This window comes from Convolutriloba macropyga, chromosome 8, assembly GCF_964194025.1.
Source record: "Convolutriloba macropyga chromosome 8, txConMacr16.3, whole genome shotgun sequence".
Classification (NCBI taxonomy): Eukaryota; Metazoa; Xenacoelomorpha; order Acoela; family Convolutidae; genus Convolutriloba; species Convolutriloba macropyga.
The window spans coordinates 61620646-61640640 of record NC_134475.1 but is presented as its reverse complement, the minus strand read 5'-3'; the positions used below and the strand labels follow the sequence as shown (position 1 = coordinate 61640640).

General features: G+C 35.8%; 1 protein-coding gene across 2 annotated transcripts in view; it reads right to left on the bottom strand.

Moving 5' to 3' along the window:
• LOC142344901 (tyrosine-protein kinase CSK-like) overlaps positions 1–19995 on the bottom strand; it is a 57979-nt gene that overhangs the window by 34840 nt on the left and 3144 nt on the right. For both annotated transcript variants that reach the window (XM_075396953.1, XM_075396954.1), the window contains exons 3-5: positions 10806–10906; positions 7384–7796; positions 6691–6881 (exon numbers count right to left, since the gene is read on the bottom strand). In XM_075396953.1, coding sequence (XP_075253068.1) covers positions 6691–6881; positions 7384–7796; positions 10806–10906 — 705 coding nt within the window. The remainder of the gene's footprint in view (positions 1–6690; positions 6882–7383; positions 7797–10805; positions 10907–19995) is intronic.

Below are 19995 nucleotides of genomic sequence, written 5' to 3'. Positions count from 1 at the left end.
GGACGGCTATTGAACAATATTCAGATAATAGTCGATGACTTTAATGGCTTCAATACTTTTTCGAAATTGCTTGTATTTTTTGAATAATTCTGCATTCGTTGTCTGGTTGCATGGCTTAGTCCAAACAAAGACAAGTCCTATTGGTTTCTTAGGGTCTTCTTCGTAGAAAGCTAATGGTTCTTATGACTTCTGAAATTATTTGGTTTAGAAAATAATGACGGATTTTTCATCTTCGCTACATTTTATCTCCTTATCGATTTATTATCTGTTCTCATTAAACACAAGTCCCAACTGCTTCGTAGGTTTAAAAAGGAAATTTCTTTACTTAAGGTTTTATCTGATGGTATTTTGACTTTGTTAATAGGTTCTTTCGAATTTCGATCCAGTTTTTGCCGTTAATAACGTTTTTCCCCCGCCGGGATTCGAACCACTGCCCTCCCGATCCACAGCCACAACTACTAACCACTGCGCTACTACAGATCACATACCTCACTTATTCTGCAACCGAATTTATATTAGCTTTACTTCAGAGCAATAGAGATCACTCAAAAATGAAGAATGAAAGCGTGAAAAAGTCACTTGAGAAGTCAAAGAATGTTCTACAAGAAAAGCGCAAAACTGTCAAGCGAAAAATTTGCATAAAAAAGACACACACGTTTACAATAATTTCTATGAACTGCATTCAAGAGCAATTAATAATCTACTAGCAGGCCAGCAAAAGTATAACAAGATCATTTGAAAAATAGAAGTTTTAAAATTCATTTTTTTCTACCACCTCGGGCTGGAACACATGCCCCTCGTTCAACAGCCATAGGTATTACGTTACGTTACCGATGTGTATGGTTTAGTATAATACCTCCAAGTCCCAGCAATTTTGTGTTCAATTTTTTCGGTTTTGCTGGCCCTTATAATTAGGGAGCGCTAAGACTTGAAAAGATAACGAAATTCTACATGGTGTCGTAGCGTAACGCATGTAATACGTTAGGCTGCATTTTTAAGGAGCGTAAAAAAGAGAAGAAACAAGATATGGAGGGAGAGAAAACAGAAAAAAGAAAAGACAGAAAGGAATGAGAAAAGAAAGAAACGAAAGGGCGAAACGAGACAGAAGACAAAGACAGAAAAAAGAAAAACAGCAGCAAAACAGAACAGAAGGAAAAGAGAGAAAAAAAAGACAGAAAAGACAAAAGAAAGAGAAAAAAGACAGAAAAGAAAGGAAGAGAAAGAGAGAAAAGCGAGATAAAATGAGAGAAAATGACCGAAAAAAAAAGACAAATAGAGCGAAAAGATGGGTGGACGAAAGAGGAAAAATTCAAAAAAGACAAATGAAACAGAGAAAAACAAACGAAAAAAAAAGAGCGAGAGAAAGGAGGGAAAAGAAAAAAGGACAGAAAAGAAAGAGGAAAGACAAAAGAGAGAAAATAAATCGAGAAACCACAGACAGAAAAGAAAGCGACAAAAGACAGAAAAGCAAGAAAAGAGAAAAGCAAAAGAGAGAGAGAGAGAGAGAAAAGGCGAAAGGAGAGAAAGAAGAGAAAGAGGGAGCACAAAGAAACAAATGGGGAAAGGAAAAAAGAACAGAAAGGAAAGAGTTAAAAGAAAGAGAGAAAAGAGACAGAATTGAAAGACAGGAAAGAGAAACGCAAGATAAAATAAAAAGAAATCAAGAGAGAAAACAAATACAGAAAGGAAAGAGAAAAGGACGAGAAAATAAAGAGAAACGACAGAGGAACGAAAGAGAAAACGAATGAAAACAAATGAAGGCAGGAAAAAAACAGACAAAAGCAATAGCGAAAAGAGAGAAATGGAATACAGAAAAGAAAAACGAAAACGATAGAAAGCAAAAAAGAGAGAAGAAAGCAGAAAAAACAGAGAAAAAAAGAGAACGAGAGAGACAAAAAAGAAAAACAAAAAACGAAAAGAGGCAGAAAATACTATCAGAAAGAAATGAGAGAAAAGAAAAAAAAGAAATGAGAGAAAAGAAAAACCAAAGACAGAATATACAGAGAAAAGCAAGAGAAAAGAGAGACAGAGAAGTGAGCGAGACAATAAAGAGAGAAGCTAAACATGAACAAAAGAGAGAAAGGATGAAAAAAAGGCAGAAAACAACAGAAAAGAAAAAACAAAGAGTAAAGAAAAGCAGAGAAGAAAGAGTACAGTAAGACAGAAACGAAATAGAAAGGAAAGAGGAAAGAACGACAAGCGAGGAACGAAAAAAAGAGGAACGAAAAAGAGAAAAACCATTAAGAAACTAAAAGGAGAAACGAAAGAATAAAAAAGAGAAAAGAAACGCAGAAAAGTACAGAAAAAGACAAAAAAGCAGAAAGGAAAAAAGAAAGAGAAAAGAAAGTGAAAGGAAAGATAACAAGCAGAAGAGACAGAGAAAAAGAAATATAACCAAAAACAAAACAAATAAAGGAGAAAATAAAAAGAAAAAGAAGGAGCAAAGAAAGAAAGAAACGGAAGAGAAAAGATCTTCCTTCGAAAGTAAAAAAGAAAAATAGACCAAATTCTTCACAGTCTAACTTTTGAAAAAACACTGGCAACAAAAGATTCAGTTAATTAAACTTCAGTTCAAAACTTTTATGAGACTGAGATCAAGCAAAACTGAAAACAAAAGAAGCAAAAGATTGTTTAAAAATTGGTCACGCAAACATTCAGCATAAAAAGTTCCGATTAAAAACATCCGCGGCTATCCAGTCATTGACCTTTATTGCCTATGACAGCTTTTCGGTCATAGGCAGCTTTTCCAAAAATGAACCATTTTAACATTCAGTATACAGTCATTGACCTTTACGGCATAGGTAACTTTTCGGTCATTTACTTTTTGGCAAGGTCAAGTTTTCAGTCATTGACCTTTTTCAAAATACATGCGAATCAAAACGCTTTGATGTATATTTAAGAGGCCTTAAAACATGTGAAGATTAGGAGCTTAAACATGGTGGTATAGGTATTCGAACTATTTGAATATGTAGATTGATAGAAGATAGATAGTGACAGGAGAAAGGCATGGAGCACAAAAAATTGTGAAAAAAGGAGGGAATTGGAGAAAGTGGAAACGGATGCGACGGTAAGGGACAAAAATCCCGATAAATACGCGGCTCATCTGTTTCTTAGCTCAACTCATTGCGCTTTTGCCTCTTAACTCACGGACCCCGGTTCAAATCCGACTGTTGCCAGTCGCTTTTTGCCGAAAAGCATGTTTAGGGGCTGTTAAAACATGTAAAGATTAGGAGCTTAAACATGGTGCCTTTTATGTCGACACTGAATTAATATATAGATATAGATGACAGCTTTTCGGTCATAGGCAGCTTTTCGAACAATGAACCATTTTTTCATTCAGTATTCAGTCATTGACCTTCACGGCATAGGCAACTTTTCCGTCATTTACTCTTTGGTAAGGTCAAATTTTCGGTCATTGACCTTTTTCAAAATACATGCGAATCAAAACGCTTTGATGTGTATTTAAGAGGCCTTAAAACATGTGAAGATTAGGAGCTTAAACATAAAGGTATAGGTATTCGAATTATTTTTATTATGTAGATTGATAGAAGATCGATAGTGACAGGAGAAAGGCATGTAGCACAAAAAATTGTGAAAAAAAGGAGGGAATTGGAGAAAGTGGAAACGTATGCGACGTTAATGGACAAAAATCCCGATAAATACGCGGCTCATCTGTTTCTTAGCTCAACTCATTGCGCTTTTGCCTCTTAACTCACAGACCCCGGTTCGAATCCTACTGTTGCCAGTCGCTTTTTGCCGAAAAGCATGTTTAGGGGCTTTTAAAACATGTAAAGATTAGGAGCTTAAACATGGTGTCTTTTATGTCGACAGTGAATTAATATATAGAAGATTGATAGAAGATAGACAGTGACAGGAGAAAGGCATGGAGCACAAAAAATTGTGAAAAAAAGGAGGGAATTGGAGAAATTGGAAACACATGCGACGTTAATGGACAAAAATCCCGATAAATACGCGGCTCATCTGTTTCTTAGCTCAACTCATTGCGCTTTTGCCTCTTAACTCACAGACCCCGGTTCGAATCCTACTGTTGCCAGTCGCTTTTTGCCGAAAAGCATGTTTAGGGGCTGTTAAAACATGTAAAGATTAGGAGCTTAAACATGGTGCCTTTTATGTCGACACTGAATTAATATATAGATATAGATGACAGCTTTTCGGTCATAGGCAGCTTTTCGAACAATGAACCATTTTTACATTCAGTATTCAGTCATTGACCTTCACGGCATAGGCAACTATTCGGTAATTTACTCTTTGGTAAGGTCAAAATTTCGGTCATTGACCTTTTTCAAAATACATGCGAATCAAAACGCTTTGATGTGTATTTAAGAGGCCTTAAAACATGTGAAGATTAGGAGCTTAAACATAAAGGTATAGGTATTCGAATTATTTTTATTATGTAGATTGATAGAAGATGGATAGTGACAGGAGAAAGGCATGTAGCACAAAAAATTGTAAAAAAAGGAGGGAATTCGAGAAAGTGGAAACGTATGCGACGTTAATGGACAAAAATCCCGATAAATACGCGGCTCATCTGTTTCTTAGCTCAACTCATTGCGCTTTTGCCTCTTAACTCACAGACCCCGGTTCGAATCCTACTGTTGCCAGTCGCTTTTTGCCGAAAAGCATTTTTAGGGGCTGTTAAAACATGTAAAGATTAGGAGCTTAAACATGGTGCATTTTATGTCAACACTGAATTAATACATAGATATAGATTACAGCTTTTCGGTCATAGCTTTTACATTCAGTATTCAGTCATTGACCTTCACGGCATAGGCAACTTTTCGGTCATTTACTCTTTGGTAAGGTCAAATTTTCGATCATTGACCTTTTACAAAATACATGCGAATCAAAACGCTTCGATGTGTATTTAAGAGGCCTTAAAACATGTGAAGATTAGGAGCTTAAACATAAAGGTATAGGCATTCGACTTATTTTTATTATGTAGATTGATAGAAGATCGATAGTGACAGGAGAAAGGCATGTAGCACAAAAAATTGTGAAAAAAAGGAGGGAATTGGAGAAAGTGGAAACGTATGCGACGTTAATGGACAAAAATCCCGATATATACGCGGCTCATCTGTTTCTTAGCTCAACTCATTGCGCTTTTGCCTCTTAACTCACAGACGCCGGTTCGAATCCTACTGTTGCCAGTCGCTTTTTGCCGAAAAGCATGTTTAGGGGCTGTTAAAACATGTAGAGATAAGGAGCTTAAACATGGTGCCTTTTATGTCAACACTGAATTAATATATAGATATAGATGACAGCTTTTCGGTCATAGGCAGCTTTTCAAACAATGAACCATTTTTACATTCAGTATTCAGTCATTGACCTTCACGGCATAGGCAACGTTTCGGTCATTTACTTTTTGGTAAGGTCAAATTTTCGGTCATTGACCTTTTTCAAAATACATGCGAATCAAAACCCTTTGATGTGTATTTAAGAGGCCTTAAAACATGTGAAGATTAGGAGCTTAAACATAAAGGTATAGGTATTCGAATTATTTTTATTATGTAGATTGATAGAAGATCGATAGTGACAGGAGAAAGGCATGTAGCACAAAAAATTGTGAAAAAAGGAGGGAATTGGAGAAAGTGGAAACGTATGCGACGTTAATGGACAAAAATCCCGATAAATACGCGGCTCATCTGTTTCTTAGCTCAACTCATTGCGCTTTTGCCTCCTAACTCACAGACCCCGGTTCGAATCCTACTGTTGCCAGTCGCTTTTTGCCGAAAAGCATGTTTAGGGGCTGTTAAAACATGTAAAGATTAGGAGCTTAAACATGGTGTCTTTTATGTCGACACTGAATTAATATATAGAAGAATGATAAAGATAGATAGTGACAGGAGAAAGGCATGGAGCACAAAAACTGTGAAAAAAGAGGGAATTGGAGAAAGTGGAAACATATGCGACGTTAATGGACAAAAATCCCGATAAATACGCGGCTCATCTGTTTCTTAGCTCAACTCATTGCGCTTTTGCCTCTTAACTCACAGACACCGGTTCGAATCCTACTGTTGCCAGTCGCTTTTTGCCGAAAAGCATGTTTAGGGGCTGTTAAAACATGTAAAGATTAGGAGCTTAAACATGGTGCCTTTTATGTCGACACTGAATTAATTAATTAATAATCTATAGAAATCACCATCCACAAATTGAGGTTGTGGATACAAAATCTACGAATTCAAAAAGAGGGTAATAATCGCCAATTGACTCATATATCGCTTAGTGAAATTTTTGAAAAACCACAGACTAATCCACCTGATACCGCAAGTACAGCTACCCAAAAACTTGGAACACTTTAAAACTTATATTCCGCGTCCAAATCTCGATCAACACGAAGTTCTTGATAGTAATCTGAAATCTACAAGCATTCAAAAACATCCATTTTGCACGCATTCAAGTTAAGGGTAACTAGTCAAAAAACGATACAGCAAAGCGAAGCACTCCTTGTCTTAAACTTTAAGGTCTTACTGCTTATAAGAATTATGAAAGGCAGCAGAAATTGAGAAGCAAATTTAGCATCCCGCTATTCTCAAATGTAAATGGTCAATTTTTGGTCCAAAAACTTTGAAGCCAATAACTGATCTGATCGTAAAGCTCAACCATCTCAAAACAGGGTTTACATAGAGCCGACGGACTATTTTTCTCATTTGATGACTTAATGGCAGTTACCTTATCGCAGTACTCCACAAGCATCATGATGGGATCATCTGTTACAACGCCTATGAGTCGCAGCAGATTTGGATGTTTCAAACTGGTCATGATGCAAGCCTCGGCCAGTATCTTCTCACTCTCCTCCTGTCCCTGCCGCTTGATCTTCTTAACAGCGACTTGCGCTTTTCGGAATGTGCCTTTGAAGACCTCTGAAACAATCAAGCTGCCGATCAAGTTTTTTTGTGCAATTGTTTTATTAACCGACTCGTAAAATAATGTTTTATAGTCCATCTTGACTAAAAATTCAAGATGGAACAATACAGTGATACTGTTTCAACTCTCTAAAAAGTTAAGTTCGAAACACTCTGAGCAAACAGGTTTTCGAATACTTAAACTAACCATAAGAACTTTTAAAAAATGCTACAAGCATTGCGTCAGAGAAAAATCTTGATTGTGTGTAAAAAATCTTCATTATGCGTAAATTAAAATGTTTTATAATCCTGGCTGAAAAATAAAGGCTTAGCAATACAGTGATTGGAAAATCAACTAAGAATTGACTAAGAATAGCTCAGACGAACAATAACTGTTTTGTTATCGAAGTTATAAGTAAATTAGAATGATTTATACACCTGGATTCTAATTAAGGGTTGAACAATAATAACAGGAAAATCTACAAAATTCGAATCGACAACAGCTCAGCCATGCACTAACCTGCAAACTCCCCGGATCCTATTGATTCTTTTAAATGGACCTCTGCCCGACTTATCCTCCAGTTGCACTTCTCAAAATCACTTTTAATTACTCTGATCTTCGCCTCATTCGTATCCACAGATCGAGTTAATTTATAGGCTAGCCCACAAGCTTCTTTTCTGTAAAAGCTGATCACGTCAATGATGTGCTCAAACTGATGCTCTTCATCTATATAAATTTTTCCATTCTTTGAATCTCGGGACATTCTGTAGTGGTCGATAATGGGCTCATTTGCATCGCTTACGGTTAACAAGGACAGGGTAAAATCACCCTCATACCGTATACTCTCGCGGACCAAGTATTTTCCGTTAACAAGGGGAGGTGATTTCAACAGTTCTTCTGCAGTTTCGCGCTCTATTTTTCCGTGAAACCACCTGTAACAAACAAATTAACTTCCAACATTTCCGAATTATAAAATTAATTGACACTGTGAAATGCCTCAAACATAGGCGATGAGTCTGTTCGAGACATTGCTAAACTCACAGTCCAGAAAAAGATATTGCATGATTGACGACCTTCAAAATTATATTTTACCCAATACAAAAATTGTCCAATAAGCTAAAAATAAATACCCAACAAATTTCCTTTGATTTTTTTCATTCATCTTTTAATTTGAAAAAAAAATTCAAATAAAAAATTTTTTTGATCTTATCTTTCATTTATTTACGGCTGTTTGCCACATTGCAGATTGCTACAATCTAGAGAAATTGAGTTGTATTCGGCGTCGTAAGATCTTTCATATTTCAAAATAAACACAAATTTCAAAACAAACATCTTTTCAAAATAAACGCACAGTCAAATTAGAGTCGCTAAAGAAAGCAAAACATTGAGTATTTTTGAAGCTAGAACTTTTCTCAAACATCTTACAAAATGAAGTAATTGGAACTATTTCCCGTTTTTTATGGAAAATCTTGCTCACGTGCGGCAATTTGACAGCTGTTTTGCGCCGCTTTTCTCTCGATATTTTTTTCTCGCAACTGCTACCCCTGTTAATAAATAAGATAGTAACGTGCATACATGCTGTTGACATGCGAATCGATCAAGGGCCAGATAACAATTTCTATAACGTCGACACTATTTTAACATATATTTCGGAATATTTTAGGTTTGCCAGCATATTGTTGCTGTCATTCCGTCCGAGTAATTACAGCTCCCACTCACGTTGAATACTTTGAGACCAAATATATGGTTTTCAGCTAATGGCTAATACTTTAGGACTTTGACAAGTGACACGGTGTTCTGATAAAATGTTTGTAAACTTTGCGCGTCTTTGTTTTGTTGTCGTGTCATTTAGCCCAACTAGTGATCGGTAACGTTGACGTTGTACCGAGGCCCGTATTCAATTTTCTATTTGATGTCTCGTATTTTAGTCCCAATAATGACAGCTCGCGCTGGGTTTCAACAGAACCCCTATTATGCTTCCAGTTACTGGCTAACGGTTTTATGCCTTCCGTAAAATTTTCAAATTTTTGCGGTCTCGCCACCCAGTCGCTTTATTGATCAACCTCATTGGTACTTTTATGAAGCATAATTCAACTCAAATAGCTGTTCTCAGTTGATAGCTATAGCTTTTAATCAAATTTCAAATTATTTTGACTTTTGCAACCGTTTTGTGGACTTGCGTCCAATCCTCATTAAAGCGTTTTGCATATGCTTTCTAAGCGAAAAATTAGTCCGAACAGTTTTGGGTTACTCTCTAATGGTTTTAAAGACTTTGATACTTTCTATTACAAAAAACAGTAACGTTTTGCACTTTACTCATGATTGTTTTCTTTGTTGTCCTATCTCTTAGTCTCAAAAATAACAGGCTGCATCGGCCCTGTAATGTGCAGCCATTTACTGCAAATGTTGTTTTCAGTTTGTAGTTCATCTTCTTACATACACAGATGCACTATCTATTTTTGAATGTGATCTTCTTTAAGTTTGACTTCATTTGTTTTGTTTTTTCCTAAATTTTCCAAGAGGAATTAGAAACAATGTTAGCTGCCTTCTAACACTAAATGGTATGAAATTAATATTTGCTACTAACCTTTTAATATATGGTTTCGTGTTCTATACTGAACGGCAGTAGTAAGCAAGCACTCCCTGATTTCACGAAGTAAAAACTCAATTTCGAGGCAATAGTACTCCAACTTCAAATTTCGATAACAATTTTTACACAACTGACCCCTGCACTAATCCTCTTGTCAACCTCGGAAATTCAGATTCAACCCAGCGTTCTCTTAGCAGAAATTCCAATGAAAAGTTGATGAGCTCCATCCATCAAAATCTAACAGTAAAAACAACGTTGTCACATGTGATGTTTTCAGGTTTGTTCAACTATGGCTAAATTTTCATTTGCGTTAAACGTTAAAAGGAGAAAAAAATCTGAATGAATTCTAATCTTGTAACAACTTTCTTTTTATTGTTAAACATGGATGTAGCTCGTCAACTTTACATAGCAATTTCTGTGAACGTTGTGTTTTATCTAAATTTCTTAGGTACATGAGAGGACTAGTGTAGGGAATCAGTGGTGTAAAAAATGGGATCTATTCTGTTTTGGCCCCCCTTTGTGTTTTACACCCCCCAATTACAAATTACATGTTGTTATATAGCACGTTACTATGTAAGAAAACAGCACGTACACCTGGGGGCGTAAAAGATATAAGCCCACTAAGCTGGGGGGGGGGGGGTGAAACAGAATAGATCCAAAAATTGTTTTCGAAATTTAATTTTAAGTTGGAGTGCTATTGCTTCAAAAATTGGAATTTTTACTCCGTGATACTAGGGGGGTGATAACTCAATTTTGCCGTCCAAAATTTGGCTTCAGTAATTTTCAATAACATTTTGAGTTTTGCTAGATGAATTTTCACTTGTACCTTTTATAACTTTTTCTCCGTGTTTTGCAGAGATGGCGTGTTTTCTAGGGACATCAAGTTACAATTGTCTTTCATAAATTTCTTTCAATTTGTTTTTGAAATTAAGTCAGTTCGTTTCACGTTTTTTCTGCTTTTTGTTTCTTTTCGCGTTTTAGGGTGATATGCGTTGACTATCAAATGTTTGTGACCTTAAAGAGGTTCGCGGTTAAGTCATTAGTTTTGGTCATCAAATTTACGTACAAAAGCATAAATTGCTGTATTTTGAACGTTTACTGCTTCTAGTTCATTTAGTAGAGAATCATACAAAGAATGTGGTTGATCAGGATCGTAGGAACCTTCTGCCTCATTGTTAATTTCTTTGAACTTCGGAACCAGCTGTCCCGTTTTCGAATCGGGCTGGATCGCATGAATTCCCAACTAGCTCAATATAAATGACGACAGCTACATTTTCCAAGACCATTTTAAGCCGCAATGGTTTAGTCTGCCTTTAAAGGAAAACTGGACTATACATTGTTCTTCACTTACACATAGCTGTGCAGCTTGACCGGATCCCTTCTTTTGATGTAGTTGACAGGAACTAGGCCCTCTCTTCCATCCAGAGATTTAGCCTTGATCCAGTTTTGGTCCTGCAACAACCAAAAATGACATCTCGGAATCAATATAGCAAATTAGTGCTACACTTCGTAACACCATCACACGTAACAAGTAACCGTGGATCGAGAGTTATAGAAATAATTCGACCTGCTCAGAATCCTTTCGCAGGGGTTTGGTTCTCATAGTGTAGGCAGGCGTTTGGTAGGGGTTTGGTTCTCATAGTGTTATGTACCGCCTATTTTAATTGCTAACGTGAGGCTGATTCAAAAACAGAACACTTGAATTCGAAAGACAGATATAATTACCATACAAATGGGAGTGTAGGGTAAATGTACAAAATAATTGCTTTGTTTTGGTCAGAAAATGTTTTATTGTATTCAAACAGTGGTTCGATGGCAAAACTTTAATTTAAAGAATAAACATACCTGGCAGATTGCCGGAAAATAGCCGCCGTTGATTCCGATAACTCTATTGGGATTGAAAGAAAAGAAAATATCAACAAATATTGATTTTTGTATAAAAACATTTTTAAGTGCGATTTATTTTGATGACACTTCGTAATTGAACATACTCCTGTCTCTCAGTGAGAGGCTACAGGGTCTAGTATCAATACCAATAAGCATTATAGATAGTAACTAAAACTTATGAGAACAAAGTTCAAGTACCGGGCATCTAAAAATGGGCTTTATGGGTTTATCCCGTTTCTATTTCTGACTTTGATTTTTTTAATGCTGACTCTCTTCATTTTGAATTGCTTTGCTGAGCAGCTGCTGTTTAAAAGGACTTTGAGCTGAATGACAGACGTGCAACTAGCCTAGAGAAGTCAAAGATTTCACGCAAAATGTCGAAAAAGCGGCAAAATGGGTTCAACGGAAAAAAAGTTCGACGGAGTAAAAAACATAGCAAGCCAAGTCCTGACGTACAATTCAAAGAATTTTCATTGACTTAACAGAAAACTAGACCTAGAACGGACTATTGATTGAGAAAACCATTTAGAAAAAATCCGATCCAAAAAATCGGAAAAACAGTAAAAATCAAAGTGAAATTGCCGCATTTGAACAAAAAACCACCAGCAAGAAAGCGAATTTTTGTTCAAACACCGTTTTCTCACTCCACTTTAAATTTAGAGCGAAGAAAATTCACGCCACAAAACCAGTCGCTTTTTCGCTCCACTTCCTGTTTCGGCGTGACCAAAATCACTACTCCAATTTAACTTCAAAAATCATGAAAATGTGTGAACAGATCTTAAAAAAAAAGACAGCGCCCAATGCAATTCGAATTCTTTGAATTGTAAAAAACAAAATAGGAGCGCTATAATAGCCGGCTGAGAAGATGAGGGCGGCTATTAATGAAGAATAAACGGCTAAACTACACAGCTGTAGTTCGCACATTATTCCAATGCCATTTCCCATTTTAAAATTTAATACAAACCTTACTAGCATCGCCCTAGGATTTTTTTAAACTATTGTTCTTAGTTTCTGTTTTAAACTATTGCTCTCAGTTTAAATTCAGTTATTGTTTTCATATTTCTTTAATCATTTTAACGTAACTTAGAATATGAAATTTAGCTATTACGAGAAGCTAAGTCACCTCTAATGAAACCTGTATAATTTCACCCGTTTCGATCAATTACGCCCTGTTGCGTTCGTTTCTTTTCGAATTTTTGATATATTGTTTTTCATATAGATCGGTGAGTTCATGATAGAATTTATGAAAAAATGAACTGCGAAATAGCTGATATCTCTTGTAAAAAACTGGAGCTACATTTCTGTTCTTCCATAAAAGCCGGAAACAAAGTCACCATTCAACTTGTCAGGATGGTAGAAATGCTTCATACAAAAAGGTTACTTAGATAAAACACTCGAATATTCCACATACGTTTCGTGGAAATTAACATTTCTAGCTTGACATTTCTTCTAAAACGCCACGAACCTAAACAAAAAGAAAAACTGACATGATAATCACAAAAATTATCGAAGGCGAATCGGCCTCAAAAAGAACAAATCGAGGAAGCATCTCATTTCTCGGGAAAAAAGCCCTTAGTACCAATCGTAACAAGTTCATAGCTTTTATTCGTTAACAAAGCTCTACCATCAGCGGCCGAATGCTTGTTTGATCAATTTTTTAAATGCCTTCAAATTTTAACGTGTAGAAGAATCCTACCATCACAAAATAACGTCTCTTAAAAAAACTAAAAAGGGGCAACCACAGCCAAAGCGAATGATATCAGTTGTCCTAGAGCTTCAACTCGGCACATTTTTGCAATAACAAAAGTTGAAATGTTCGCTTGATTTGAACATGTGCAATATTCAAACTCTATTGCTGTTATTCTGGTAGCTCTCGTAAATAATCTATGTCAAATCAATAGACAAGAGAGTGACATGTGTTTATCCGAATTGCTCCAGAAAAAAATCAGGCTGAGAAACACGATCAATTTGACACACTTTTAACGACATTCAACGTCAATGACTATGTCGAATACTACCCCCTTTGAGCAACAGACAGTAACGCAAAAATGCTCAATAATATGGACACAACTAGCAAGTTAAACAAAGAGGAAGGGTAACTTGCATTTGCACAACGTTGCCACCCGTCGAATGGCATTCAATTTCTGAATACTTACATCCGTTTTAAGAAACCTACATACAAAGTAAATCGATTAGTCTTTTTATTAGTAATAGTCCACGAAAATTCATGTTTGTTGTTATCGAAAACGTCGACATCAATTAAAGAACAAAAAAATTGGTACACCAAGTTCAAGTCCTCAAACCGCAAAGGTGCGAAGCTTTTAATATTTACCATACCAAACTTTTGAAATAGGGAAAACTATCAAATATCTTATAACTAAAAAAAGCTAAACTGCGTTTATAGATAGACGAGGCCAACTGGGTCACGCACGCTTGAACATACAATTAACAAAAGAAGTTTATTAAAAAATTTCACAATTTTGAAAATTAATATCCAGCAGTTTCAAAAAAGAAGTAGTTGATTGTGCTGACTTGAGAAGGTGATTCTTATTATGTTAATCGAGATAGAATAAAATAATACAAAAGTATAATATCATTTAAAAAAACATTTTTCTCGAACTTTAAGAGTTTTGATTTGATAAAATACAAAATCAGCTCAAAATTATTGGAAAATGAAAAATTCAACTTGTACTAGCATTTTAGAAGGCCAGAGATCTCAAATGAAATTTCTTCGTCTATGTTTTTCTCATAAGACATACAGACAACGACAGCTGGTCCCATGGAACTAGGATACGTGGGCGTAGCTTAGAAATTTTTCAGGCTGCCAAAAAAACTTCCCCACTGGGGTTCGAACCCGGACCTCCGAGTTGGCACTCTCGTCATCTTAACCACTCACCTACAAAAGATTTGCCTTCCTTTCGCTCACAATCCCTTTAACCAACGAACTTTACTTCACAACGAGAGCAACTTAGGTCAATCAAAAGTGAGGAACTAAGTGTTAAAAAACACTCAAGTTAAAAAAATATTCTAGAACAGAGCGTCAAGCAAAAATTTTGCAAACAAAGTCACACGTTTACAATAATTACTTTAAACTTCGTTTGAGAGCAACTAAAAACTACCTACAGAATGCAAAAAGGAAACGCATCTCCATGACAAAGTTGTTCGAGAATATTAAGCGCAACTGAACAGGTTTCAAAAACGAAAGCTTTGCTTTAGCATTTTTGCATTACTCACATTTTGGTTGCAAAAGTCAATCTTAAGCAGTTAAGTTTGCTCTCACAGGATTCAAAAGAAATCGAAAAGCTTTCACTGTAACAGTAACTTAAAAAGAGCTCAGTTAAGAAGTTAAATGAAATAAATTTTTCTCAATCAGAATGATGAAAATGATGTGAAATCCCTACGAACTGGGTTGGCAATCAAATGAAATGTGTTCGCAACCAAGCACGAACAACTGCATAATAAAAGCTTCAAGCAACTCAACTGAACATAAGTCTTCTGTAGGACTCAAAGCATTAGCAGGGAATTAAAAACAAATTTTTTTAAACTTTATACGAAAAGGTTAAAGATCCATCCAGCACAAAAAATAATTGAATTATTACAATGATTCAACAACAATATCTTAGAGTATGAAAGAAAATTTCAAGACCGGGACGTGTAACGCAAGACAATTATACGATCAGATATCGAGGCCCAAGAACCAGAAAACTAACAACTTTCGCCTATTGATGCTCACTCTTTCTGGGGAGTTTACTTTAACTATAATCTCTCATTAGTCTTCCTTCCTGCAGTCACACGCAATAAGTTAAAACGACTACATTGGCCCGACACCTGTTGAAAAACATATCCGGCAAATCGCCGGAAAATAACCACCATTGACACCCATGACACAGCGGGATTGAAACAAAAAAAGGAAATAGAATTTGACATAACTTTTTTTAAGAATAAACATTGTTATAACTTGTTATGCAGCTTCAGTCAGATTCTGAAAATATACTTAACTCAGCTTCTGAAATGAAGGCTATTAAAATTGATACTATTATCAGCTAGCAAAACATTTTTCAAGCAACATCAAACTATGATAATCGGAAATGCAAATGATCATATTGGCAAAAAAACTAACAAAAAAGTCCTTCGAATGAGTACACAATTCAACAAACTTTTGGAAATCGATAAGAGAATGCAAAAAGGGGTTAAAACGGAGAAATTTTACAGCAAATTTTTGAAAATTGGTGACGTCAAAGAGAGAAACTCTACAAAAAAAGTCATAAAACAACAATTATAAATTCCATTGGTGAAAAAGGGACAAAAAGAACAATACATAAAGGAAGAAGTCGAAAACTCACCGAAAACTTTCAACATATGGCATCTAAGTCAATAAAGGCGATAGCTTAAAGTTGATGCCATTAAATTGACGAGAACAATGATGCAATGAAAAGTCAAAAAAACTTCCATTTTCACTACTAAGCGACAAGAACACAAGAAAAACAACAAAAAGGCTCGAGACCCATAAGTGCAAGAATATGAAAAGATATAGTTTGAAGATCATAAAAATAAGCGCTATATTCTCGACATTAATTAGATTCATGTGTACCTGATTATCAACGTGTGATACTTTCATTAGTGTGGAGATCAGACCAGTTCCTAATGACACTGTAACAGAAAAACAAAACTAAAAGAACGGGCATAAATAAAAATTACTTATTCTATTAAAAACAAACACTGTCAAGTCACATAAACCATTAAATGATTTTTGGTGGCCTGAAAAAATCAACGAAGCATTAGTAAAAACAATTGTACGACCATTCAAAACAATTAGGTTCAGAAAGCCAAGCAAAAATAAAAGACTAAAAATTTATTCGAACACCAATTTCTCACTCCACTTTAAAAACAGCCTGAAAAAATCAGTCTTCAAATCTAGTGCCTTTTTCAAATCTAGCTCCAATTACAAAAGCGTTACTAAAATCACCACTCTAAATAGATTCTCATCGAAATCAAAATTGAGTAGCAAAAATGAAGATATCTTTAAAACGTTGCCGGAAGAATTTCGGAAAATACTCGAAGTAGAAAATTGACCATTCCTTGTGACCTAATGCACCCCCTAAATTAATACTAAACAATTGCAAACAAAAACAGGAAAAATAATATGGGAAAAGTCCCGAAAAAAAAACTTATAAAGTTGCCAATCTGAAAAAAACAAATGACAAAAGACACTTTAATGAGGGTATTTTGCAACTAAATTTTACCAATTGAAAGACAGTCTAACAAAGTCGGTTATTACGCGAAAAACCGCAGGAAAGGGAAAGATGACAAAATCAAAAAAGTACTATAAAACTCTGAACGATATGAAAAAAAAACAACTTCGCACCCATTAATTATAGAAAAAAGTTTGTTAACAACTACTACTGAATTAGTCACGCACACGATATTTATCAGAGAAATACTTTACAACAATTGAAACGTGCACAGATCAGAAACGTGCACCAGTCTAGCTTCCCAATCATTATTCGGAGAAAAATGAAGAATAGTTATTCTGCTACTTCAGTCACACACCCAATACTTGGTAAAGCGATATTAAACAACAAACATACCCGGCAGATCGCCGGAAAATAGCCGCCGTTGATTCCAATAAGCATGATTGGGATTGAAAGAATAGAAGATATTGAAAAAAAAATTGTACAGAAACATTTTTAAGTCCGATTTAATTTGATGGCATTTCGTAGTTGAACATTCTTCTGTTTCTTAGAGAGAGGCTACAGGGGCTACTATCAATACCAAAAAGCATTAGAGATGGTAACTAAGACTTATAGGAACAACGTTCAAATAGCGGGCATCTAAAATTGGGCTTTATGGGTTTATCCCGTTTCTATTGCTGACTTCAATTTTTTATACTGACTCTGTTCATTTTTAATTGCTTTGCTGAGCAACTGATGTTCAAAACCACTTTTAGCAGAATGAGAGAAGAGAGAAACTAGTCTAGAGAAGTCAAAAAGATTTCACGCAAAATGTCGAAAAAGCGGCAAAATGAGGTAAAGCGAAACATTTTTTTTGTTCAACGAAGTAAAAAAAACATAGCAGGACAAGTCCTGACGTACAATTCAAAAAATTTTCATTGTTTAAACAAAAAACTAGACCTGGAACAGACTATGAGTGAATTGGGAAAACGATTTCCAAAAAATAAATCAAAAAATTTAAAAAAATGAATGTCAAGATGCCGCATGTGATCAAATAAACCACTAGCGAGAAATGGAAATTTAGTTCAAACAAAAAACTTTTAAAAAAGACAGCGCCCCAATACAATTCAGATTCTTTGAATTGTAAAAAAAAATTAGGAGCGCTACAATAGCCGGCTGAGAAGAGGAGGGCGGGTATTAATTAAACATTTGCTCAATTTTCTGTTAAAAAACAACTTAAAACAAATATCATACAAATTGAAAGATATCCAAAACTGCTAGGACAACTACAATCAACCACAAAATGCTCCAAATTCTATTTAAAAATTGAGACCAACTGCTAAAAAAGCTTTAAACACGGCAAAATAGTAAAAGCAGCTAAAGACTGAATATCAAAATGTAATATTCGATTCAAATAGTCAAATTTCTTCCAGACGCACCATCCTAGTTTAGATAATTCAGAGAACATCTTTGAATGAAGAAGTTTGAACAAAAAAAAACTTCGGTAAAAAAGCCGCATGTGATCAAGAAATTTTGTTCGCTTAGCGACATTTTTTTACACCTACTTTTCTCGCTCGCTCAAAAATGCGGCATGAATAGAAAATCACTCTTCTCTCAGCTCTTCAATTCCTTCAACCGTTTAAATAAAACTTAGTATTCACGTGCGGCATGGACTTTCACATCCCGTTTTAAATACACTCCAACTAAAACTATTGGTAAAAAGAGACGCTTCACCACTACCACTCTTCGAGTCGTAAAAAAGACCCAATACAATTCTTTGGATTGAAAAAAAAAGCAGCGTCTAAATAATAGCCGTTGAGAGGCTGACTGTGGCTATTAATTACTGATGTTAAACAGTTTATAGGTACGTAGACACAGCTTTGTAAAAACAAATTCAGCCTTTTTTTTACTTCCGGTATCTGATAATGATTAAAGATGTAGTTATAAATTCATAAATGTCCTTAATATTTGTTGATCACCATTTACTAAAATTACTTAACGGTGTTAACAGTTTCTAAGTAGACAGAGCTGAAACAGTTGACAAACTGACAGTTGCATGTTTTCATATTTCGTCAACCCGAGCATGGGTTGTCAGAACTGCAGAAACGCATAGAAAAGATAAGTTTCAGAGAACAGAACAGAACACGAACCTTGACCTTAAATGTAATAAATCAAAGTGAATTTCGCTGGCCGGCCCATCACAGTTTTATCGGACAACACCATATATCAGTGCGACTTTTCATTCTCTTCTGCAAACAATGTCTTCACGCGCTTCAAAGTACATCAATAATTATTCATTAGCTAAAGCTAACAAACATCAGACTAACTCAATTTATTCTGAGTCCAGTTACTGAAGCCTGCATACTGCACAGACAAAAGTTAAACTTCGACCATGACTAGTCCTACCTTTACTGCACATGGGCGGGACCTACCTCATTATGGTTAAATTTAATTACCCCCAATGTTCATGATAGATAAAAGACAGCCGTTCAAAGTCTGACACATTGCAACAATCTCATATCATAACATTGAAGGATTGCGGTAATAAATTTCCAGTTTCCGTTCTATTATTAGACACTGAAGAGATCTCGTGACGGCCTCTAGAATCATGTTCCTACCCCTCTCTAACTTGAGAATATTTACACGCTGTTTTCACATTTAACAGATAAGAGCCTGTGTTTTTACTAAATGCAATTTAGCCAACACCTTTGTCGACAAACCAAATAAATGCGAAAATTAGGGATTGTCAAACTTGTTCAATGATCAAATAGCAGCAAAAAAGTCGGCAATAAAAAAAGAAGAGGGTTTTACTGGTAATTGATATACAGGGAAAATTTCCTGGGATGTTCCTTCTCTCATTCCACGTTATTGTTGATATTAATACATTAGAAAGATTCCCAACAAAAGCTAAAAGGCTAACAAATTTCAATTTTGCTATGTACCTCTTACCAATATCAGACAACGTCGTTCAGCCCTTTTAGCACATCTCTGGTAAATCTGTTCTCCACACAGATCGGTTGCAATTTTTCGCATGCTTAACCAGAGTACATCCAGTTTAACCATTTTTCAAAAAAAAAACATTACCGACTAACGTTGGCGAGCGCTTCGTTTTAGTAGTATCCGACTGGATTTTAGGGATGCTAGCATTAGGATAGCGAAGGGTCAAGCGTTTGCGGGAGGGTTGTGGGAGCGCCGGGCGGTAGGGTTAGGGTCCAAACCGCCATGTTGGAGGAGGGTGGACGGGAAGCGTTGGAGGGGAGGGGGATGGGAGGAAGATGAGTCACATACCTGAAGACCAAAAATGTTTCAGGCTCTAGCATACCGCCTCAGCCTGTTAATGCCCTCCAAGCGCTACCTGTTTATCTCGTTTTTGAGGACGAAAAGTCAATGGGTCGGACGAAAAATCGGTCAAGCAAAAAATCTCATAAAAGACCGAAGGACTAATATAATTGCTACAAACTTCGTTTGAGAGCAATTAATAAT